The sequence below is a fragment of the Cotesia glomerata genome, linkage group LG5, assembly GCF_020080835.1.
Source record: "Cotesia glomerata isolate CgM1 linkage group LG5, MPM_Cglom_v2.3, whole genome shotgun sequence".
Lineage (NCBI taxonomy): Eukaryota > Metazoa > Arthropoda > Insecta > Hymenoptera > Braconidae > Cotesia > Cotesia glomerata.
Genome location: NC_058162.1, coordinates 4,042,003 through 4,052,047, shown reverse-complemented (window position 1 = coordinate 4,052,047; position 10,045 = coordinate 4,042,003). Strand labels below are relative to the sequence as shown.

The 10,045-nt window shown below is 25.4% G+C and overlaps 1 protein-coding gene across 1 annotated transcript; it reads right to left on the bottom strand.

Annotated features, from left to right (window-relative positions):
• Positions 1-2,908: 2,908 nt before the first annotated feature.
• On the bottom strand, positions 2,909-6,542 carry LOC123265813 (UDP-glucuronosyltransferase 2C1-like). Its single transcript, XM_044729729.1, has 5 exons — positions 6,392-6,542; positions 5,816-6,320; positions 5,212-5,560; positions 3,838-4,078; positions 2,909-3,703 (listed from the first exon to the last, which is right to left on the bottom strand). Exons 2-5 carry the CDS (start codon positions 6,175-6,177, stop codon positions 3,183-3,185), a joined length of 1,473 nt encoding a protein of 490 aa, XP_044585664.1. The 5' UTR covers positions 6,178-6,320; positions 6,392-6,542; the 3' UTR covers positions 2,909-3,182.
• Between the last annotated feature and the right edge of the window lie 3,503 nt (positions 6,543-10,045).

Below are 10,045 nucleotides of genomic sequence, written 5' to 3'. Positions count from 1 at the left end.
TTTAAAATAATATTAATTAAAAAAAAGAAAAAAAAAAATTTCAAATATCTGCCAATGAATGAATGTAAATATCATAATCATTTTTTAATCTTATATCAGTTACTCATGTGTATATATATATTTATAGTTTATAAGAAGTTTTACGGTTACTTAAAGCGATTCTCGAAGAATTTCATTGGGTACTCGCTCGCTTAATCAATTCTTTGATATTCTCTACAAATAATTTTTAATTCTTCGTCCACATTTTTTAAAAATATATGTAATTATTTTTTATTTGTATTATTTTATATTTTCAATAATATTAATGTACAATCGTGGACATTAATTTTAGTATTTTTTTAATATTACTGGAAAATAGTCGGTTGTAAACTAGAACGTTTATTCTACACTGAAAAAAAAAATACTTTTACTCAATTAACAATTTCTTGGTTCAAGAAACTCGCTGAAGATCAAATATTCTATTATTATTAATTATTAATTTGTAAAGAGAAGAACATCAATATTTATCTTTGGATAATAGATAAATAAAAGGATAGCTTTATTTAAATTAAGTGAAAATTATTTCAATCAATTTAACAATTTCTTGAGCTAAGAATATATATTGTTGAAAATTTCAAGAATATAAATTCTTGTTATCGGCTAATTTTACACACGGAAAAAAGTAAACTGTAATATTCACACGGATTCCGGTTAATTTTTATAGTTTCAAACAGTAAAGCGGACATCGGGGTGGCAAAAATATAAATATTACAGAACTTAATGTAGAAAGTATAAAAGCCAAAATTTATAATTTAATATCCAAAATAAGTAATTAGTAGCTGTCACTATAATAAATAACGACTCTTTCATCTTAAAAAATTACAATTTCAAACAGTAAAAATTGCCATTTCAATATATAGTCCATATTATGAGGAGAAGGGGAACTCAGATGAAAAAGAAAGGGGTTTCACTCTGGGAGAATTTAACATTTGAAACAGTAAAAATTATACTTTTAAAATATACATTCTACCAGTCCAAGCAAGTCAATAATTACAGTTTGATTTTTAGCGTTGCGTTTACAATTTACCATTTTATTATGTAAATATTGACGTTGCTTGTATTAGAAATTTACTAACTTTATTTTATACTTTTTATATATCATTGCGATCATTTTTTAGGTACGAAATAATAAATATCAAAGTCTGAATTCTTAATTATTATACTGTAACATTTTAGATATTTACATAGCGAATATTACTGTTTGAAATAGTATTTTCTTCCATGTAAAGAGTAAATTGTAACGTTTAAATAGTAAATATTATATAGTAAATAGTAAAATAACGATTTTACTGTTTGAAATGGTAATTTTTAGCAGTTGATCATTACTTATTATAAATCGACTGTTATTTATTACAGTTTACTTTTTTCCGTGAAAGTTTATGCAGTAAAAATTGGTTAAATTGACGTAGCGACAATTTTTTTTGCTATTTTATAAATGACTGAATTAATATTTGGTGAAATTTCTACTTCGCTAATTTCATTAAGGAGGAAATACATGTAGAAAAACGTCATAGTGATTTTTTATTAATTTTTTTAAGGTATGAAAATTAATTTTATTTATTGAAACTATCAGGTTATTTTATACATATACTTATAATTTTCCATATTTTACGACAATACAACTTAAAAAGTAGCGGAGATATCAACTGATACACATGGTAGGTTGTCTTCCGACTTAGCAGTTGGTGTGCACTATGGCAGCCACAATTTTTATCTGAAATCAATGGCACAGAAAAATTACTTTTCTTTATACAATTACGCTGAATATGAACCTCTATCATAAGCGATATTTTTATTTAAACTATTTTTTTTTTAATAAATAATGTATGAAAAAATGGTAAAAAATTACGACTTAATTTCACAGCCCTCTAAAAAATGCAAATTTTTACTTTTTTTTTGGAATTGAGGTTCATATAGAAGATACACATATAAAAAAAGTAAATTTTCTGTGCCAGTGATTTCAGATAAAAATTGTGGCTTCTATACTGCACACCAACTGCTAAGTCGGATGACAACCTACGATGTGTATCAGCTGATATCTCCGCTATTTGTTAAGTTATATTGTTGTTTAATACGAAAAAATACTCATAAATATATCTATAAAATAACCTGATAGTTTCAATAAATAATAATAATTTTTTATACTTTAAAAAAATTAATGAAAATCAGCATGAAAACGGCCTTATACACGTATTTCCCCCCTTGAATATAAATCGTCCTTGACAGGACCATGGGTACATACAAATAAATAGTACTCTGAAGTCAAACTTTACCTCATCCTATTTTCGATCGACCGGTAGTAATTTTAGTGGCCTAAAAATTAATGGGTAAATTATACTACAGCATACAGTACTGCCAAAGCATATATGCGTAGAATATGAAACTTTAAATAAATGTTTCATTTATTAAATTTTTAATAACATAACAATATTGTAAAGGCCTTTTTGATAGATTTATCAATTGATTTTTCATTTTTTAAATCAGTGTGCAACTAAACTGAAAATTTTAGAATTTTGTCTTTTCAATTTTGTATTTTTAATAAATATGTCTATAAAATACCTTGATAGTTTCAATAAATAATAATTTTTTATACTATAAAAAAATTAATTAACTTATTTTAAAATTTAGAATTAATAAACGTTCTAATTTACAAACGACTATTTTCCAGTAATATTAAAAACATTTAAATTAATGACCACGATTGTAGATAATGGTGATTTATATAGTAATAAGTAACAAGGCTAGATAAATCGTAAAGTATCCTAAAAGCCTAAAATATAATATAGAATAAAATTAAATGATTAATTAATTAATTAATAATTATCTGCGAGCGAGAACTCGCTGCAATGACGATATACAAAACGCAGTATTGACAAATTGTAATTTATTTATACATATAAATATAAATATATAATAATAACAACACATTAGCTTATTTGAATGTGTCAAATATTTCTTAGTAAAAGCAAAGCTCTAGGCTACGGTATTTTTAGCATGAAATATTCGTATGTATATGTGTTTCCTGTATTATTAAGTATATTTATAAATACATATAAAAATTGTCCATGTATTTATGAATTTATCACTGTATAATTCATTTAAATGTTTTCACATACTTTTATATTTATAACCACATATCAAAATTATCGACTATGTTTTTTTACTTTTATAACTTTAGATTTTTTACTGTTTTTACTTTGATAATACCAAGTCAGTGCGGTAGTTGCGACAAATAAAGCACCTACTATAATACCAATAATTAATCCATATAAAAAATTAATATCCTCTAAAAATGTATTTACATTAATGTCTCTTCCAATTGGCCAATAATTAATATCAATTTCTTTATGTCTGGCGGCATAACTCAGCGAAAAAATTAATCTGTCAGACGCTGGTGCTAATCTATCTCTTATTGCCAGTGATATTTTTCTTGCTGTTTCCCGATATTTTATATTTTCATGAATTTCGTTCAATATTTTATTAACATTATCTATTGTATAGTCATTATTTAATGTAATACTTATTCCTAATTTAACAGCACGCAAATTATTTTCTTTTTCTTCAGAATTTCTTGGGAAACATATTAAAGGCGTACCATGAAATGCCGCCTCTAAAAATTCAGTATCTGCACAATGACTCAGTAATAATCGTGTTCTTGAATATCCTAAAAAAATTAATAATTAATATTTATTACAATAAAGAAAACAATATTTAAAAAAAATTATGTATATATATTACTTATTAATTTATTATTTATTTAAATATTTATATTTATAAATTCAATTAATTAATAAATACCTATGATATCTTGACGATCAACATCACCATGAATAAATATATTTTTTCCATTAGTTTTTTTAACGATTTTGTTCTTCCATAAGATTGCTTGACCTTGGGGAATTTGTTGACTTAAGTGCTCTATCATGTTTATATATTCGGAGTCTAGAGTCGCGACTACAGTTCCTTGTTTAAACTCTATTAATTCTTTTTGGAGAACATTCGGTAATGGTTGTACGCCTCTGCAGTGGTGACATCCGACCTGAAATAAAATAAATTGATCAATCACTAATATTCACTTTCGTAACAATCGATACTGGGAACCTTGCAGTCACTATGTGACTGCCGTGACTTGTGAATAGTAAAGGACTAAAATTTTGCTTTATTAAATAATGAATTTTGTTAAATTGCAATGTATTTTCTTAACTATTGATGGTTTTAAAGATATAAGCTCATCTCGATGTTACACTCATCAAGAGCTTTCATTTGAGTACCCACATACATTTTTGATATATTTTTCATATATACATATATAATATATATAAATATATGAAAAATTGATATGGGTACTCAAATGAAAGGTCTTGATAAGTGTAATGTCGAGGTGAGCTTATTTCTTTAAAAATGTCAATAGTTTACAAGATATTTGTTAAATTGCACTGTACTATCTTAAATATTGACATTTTTAAAGATATAAGCTCATCCTAATGTTACATTCATCAAGAGCTTTCATTTGAGTACCCACATCAATTTTTCATATATTTTATATATTTATATTTATGAATATATAAAAAATATATAAAAAATGCATGTGGGTACTCAAATGAAAGGTCTTGAGGAGTGTGACATCGGAATGAGTTTATATCTTTAAATATGTCAATAGTTTACAAGATACAAGGTCGTTTTTTAATTATGTTAAATTGCACTTACATTTTTAAATATTGACATTTTTAAAGATATAAGTTCATCCCGATGTTATACTCATCAAGAGCTTTCATTTGAGTACCCACATGTATTTTGACATATTTTTCATATATACATATATATATAATCTATATAAATATATGAAAAATTGATGTGGGTACTCAAATGAAAGGTCTCGATGAGTGTAATGTCAAAGTGAGCTTATATCTTTGAAAATGTCAATAGTTCACAAGATACAAAGTCATTTCTTAATTATGTATCTAGAGATAGTGCATTTTCGAATGCAGCCTAAATACTAATCATCATAAATTGATTATTGGTGATAATGATATGAATTTTTGCCTTGAAAAGGCAAAAATTCAAGTAACGACCTTTGCAATGACACTAAATTTCACTAAAAAATCCAAATTTATCATATGACTATAGTATAGATTATTATTAATTTATTTTTATTGCAATATCTTTTCAAACCTCAACCAGTTGATGTGTCAACGGAGAAAAATCTAAGCGTAAAACAGGATCGCCACCCCAAAGAAATACTTTAACATCAGAATAAAGATCATATAAATTAGTATCTTCAACATTATTGATGTACTGTTTAACTAATTTAAATGCTTGATTGACATAATGATTGTCAACATAAGTAACCATAGATTTTAGATTCAAATTAGTCAAAAATCTCTCGTAAAATGTTCCAGTTTGAAATGGAATGGCCATTCGTGATTTTTCAACAGCATAATATTCCTCTTCTTGTCCTCGTGCCCAAATTACTGGTATAGATTCTATAGATTTAACCAATGGGATAATACAAGCATCATGTCTGAAATTCACAAAAATAAATAAAATTAACTTAGAAAATATCTAATAATTTTAAGAATTTTTTTAACAAGTAAATTATGGTGAAAAAAATTAGAAAAAAGAAATTGACATGTGAAAATTAAAAAAAATTTTAAGCGCAACTTATTTAAAATAATTTTTTGGAATAAATTTATTAATTAAAAAATAGTCAAGTGACTGCTAACTTTAATGTCATAATTATTTTCACCACTATTATAAAATAAAAAAAAAATTTTACCTCAGAGCCGGAAAAATTGTAAAAGTTGGCTGAATCTTACGTATTTTATCAAGAAGTTTTTTATCACTTAAAACAGTCTCACAAGCTTTCAGAGATTTATCTACTTTTTTTGCATCAGTTCCTAGAGTGAAATTTATTTTAATAACTTCCACTTGCACTAGATTTTCATAGATATCTCGTGAATTCAACGAAGGAATTATCAGAGTCGCATCCATGCCCTGGTCTGACAAAGTGTTTGATAATAGTGAAAGATCATACACATCTTCAAATCCAATTATCAAAGCAGTTTGCGGAGGCGATGCAAACATTGATGCTTTTACACTTAAAATAACAGTATATAATAACACGTAATTAATAAACATGATTTTAATTATTTTTTAGCGCCTTTCTTCTAGTCCATAAAATATAAAAGCAAATGCTGGTGTGACATGTATTAACCGGCGCATGAATATTGATAAACAGGACGAACCACCGCCAGCGGATTGACTTCGGCTATATATCTAAGCTGTTAAATAAATAATTACTACTCTGTTTCATAAATTATTGTAGATACTTATCTAGGTATTGTATACTTACATACTTACGTGTATATAAATATTTGTATCAAAAAAGATCAATTAAATTGTTCCATAATCTTTGTAATATTTTTGCACTGTAATTTAAGTTGTTTATTCCATTTTGTTGTTTGTTCAATAAATATAAATAAAAACAATAATATTATCACGTATAAAAATCAAGGTTAAGTTTGAAAATATTTATGTACAGTCGATAATATGACCTGCAGTTGACAGACAATTAGAAATTTTTTAAGAAGGATTAATTTTGTTCGAGACTGTACTTTCAGAAAACAACAAGTTTTTACTAGTGATTTAATGAAATTTAGATTACCGGAATAATCTTTTATGCATTAAATAACTATATTATTATCAAATAATTGATAATTTATTTTTAAGGAGGTCCTTTCGCCGCCAATGTAAAATAAAAAATATTAGATTATGAGTAAATTTAATTTTTTTCTAATAGTTAAGGTACTTATTTATCTAATAGTGAGGTTTAAATTATACTTTACCGGACAAATTTTTGAAAAATAGTATATTACACCTAGGGAAGTAAAGTAAGAATGTCTCAGATCACATGTAATTGTTGTCCGAGGCGAAGCCGAGGTCAACAGACATGTGATCTGAGGCTTTCTTATTTACTTCCCGTGGAGTGTATACTATTTTTGTCCGACGAAGGCGGAAAGCGGCAACTTTGTTTAGCGCAGCGGGACGAAAGTTGCCACTTTCCGCCCGGAGGGCAAAAAATAAAATTTTTAAATGTTAGTATTTGTTCAGAGTCTTACGAGAAATTCACACGTTTGCAGTATTTCTCGAATTATACTATCAGTCATGGATTAGATGAAGTAAAAAAAAACTAAAAATCAGATTTTCGAAATATTCAGGTTTCTTTTTTTGCAATAAAATATATCAGTTACCGAGATATTTATTGAGAAATTAATATTTAAAAATCACAAAAAATTCTCAAGTTACCTACAATAAAATGGAGTCAAAAGATTTGGCAACGTTGCGTAGCGCGCGAGCTTCAGACCATTCAATAAATTCAAACTAAACTTTAACGCGCTTATGTTTTTCATGCATACTTATTAGTTAATTTATTGTTAACAAATTTTCATAATTCATAATTGAAAAATAAAACAATAATTAAAAAATACTAGCATTCCTGCCATGAGACATTAGAATGTTATGGTTTTGTGACTAAACATTTTTAATTAATTTATTTATTTACACTGTCTGCAAAAAGTTAAACACGGTTAAAGTTATATTGTGCAAATGAAAATGTAAACAACCGAAATAAAGCGTTGCCAAATCACGGACAGGTTACTAACAGCTGATTTACAACAGTCAAATTAATTTTTGTACTTAACTATTTTTTTTTTTTAATTTTCAAAATTTCAACGATTAATGCCTCATATACTATTTATTTTTTAATTTTAGGAATTTTTATGGATTTTGTATTTTAATTTATTGAAAATTTACTACTACAGTTGTTATGACTCAACTGGAGCAAAAGGACTTCCTTAATTTGAATAAAATAATAAGTTTTTTAATTTTAAATATTTTTTAAAAAGTTTGGCAACGTAATAAATTTTATCGCGGTTGCGCATGCGTTGACTGCTCTATTCGTGTTTGTGATGTGTACGTGTGTATTATGTTTACAAGTAATGCTATTAAAAATATTAAAATATTAAAGAATTGAAATATTGATTATTTAATTATGTTATGTTTTATAATAAATAATAACAATTTTATAATATTTTTCTTAACCTATTTGATATTTCTTTTAACCTATTTCATTGAAGCTTTAAATTTCCCGCGCGACCCACCATGTACGGCGTTGCCGTCAACATAACCCACATTTGCTATGGCTGACGATTTTTTTAAAATTTAGATTTTTCAAACTCAATTATTTTTATAACTAAGTACCCTCAACTTAATTTTACTTTTTCAATAATTTTTGAAAAATTTTTTTTTTCTTACAATGAGTTTTTCGAAGCTTTCTCATTATTTTTTCATCGTGAAATTTATTAAAACAAGAGTAGTTGTGAGATTTGGTATGTCATTACAATGTTAAATGACCTGTTTTGAATCTTGTTTTATAAATAAACTATCAACCCTAGGTCTCTGAAATTTTAACACAACACGTATTAAATATATTTCTATCAATCCTAAAAATTTTAAATTGATCTCATTATTACGACTTAACTCCCATACCTCCTTAAATAATTGTATGATAATTAATTTATGACATTAAAGTTAGCGGTCACTTAAAAATTTTTTAATTTTATTTATCAAAAAAATTTATTCCAAAAAATTATTTTAAAAAAATTGAATTTTTCATTTTTCTTAATTTCTACATGCCATTTTTTTTTCCTAATATTTTTTTGCCATTATTTATTTGTTATAAAATTTTAAAACTGATCAAATATCTGTTACATTAGCTTTCATAATTAATTTAGCAGGTACTTAATAATTTTAAGGATTTTTGTCACAAATAAGTTATATCAAATAAAATCCGAAAAAAAAAATTGACTAGTAGAAATTTTTAATATTTTAAAATGCAATTTTCAAAAAATACTTTTTTGGAACAGATTTGTTTATTAAAAAAAATTAAAAAATGGTTTAAATGCTTAAGTGACTGCTAACTTTAATGTCATAATAATTATAAAAATAATTCCACGTGTGAAAATTAAAAAATTGACATTTAGATTTTTTAAAAAATTAAAAATGCAATTTTTTAAAAATAATTATTTTGAAGAAATTTGTTACAAAAAATTAAAAAAATTGTCAAGTGACAGCTGAATTTAATGTCATTTAAAAAAAAATTCTTGTAAAAATTTTTAGAAGCATTTTTTTGTTATTTAAAGATTGAAAAAAATGGGTTGCGGTCAACTAGTCAGATCGACAACATTCCAAATTATTAAAACTCTAGAAAATTTAAAATTCCGCTACATTCAAAGTTTATAAAATACATTAGCTTAAATAGAATAACAGACGATAAACAATTTTGTAAATTATAAAACACCGGGTTATCGAATAAAAGTAAATATAAATCTTATATTCCTCAAGAGTTAAAATTAATTTGATTTCGAAAAAGGGTTGTTCCGACGTATATTCATCCGAATTCATCCGAATACTCATCTATCCGAATAATGATTCGGCCGAAAATTACTCATCCAAAAAATTGGAAATTTTTCTTAGATGGTCCACCTTTACAATCATGAAATTTGAGTGTTTTCCATACATGCTTGTAAATTAAAATAAAATTAATTTTTAAAAATTAATTAATTTAAAATTAATTTAAAAAAATTTCTAATCTAATTATAAAATTATTTACATTTTTCGGCTAAATGAGTGTTCGTCTGTTCATTCATTTTGGCGTATAAATTTTCGTTGTTATGTTTTTTAATTTATTGAGACTTTGTGACTTTGAAAGATTCTATTAATATAGCTTTAGATTTTTCTTTATTTAAGATTATATTTTTCGGAATTTTAAAATTTGTAAAATTAATTATTTTAAATTACATTTAATATTTACTTTCTAAGTTCTAGTAATTTGTTAATTCGGAATGTTGTTAGTCTGACTAGTTGACTGCAACCCAAAAAAATGACAGTTGTCAGCTAACTTCAGTTATGTCGATAATATATCCACTGCCACTTACTATATCTTTAA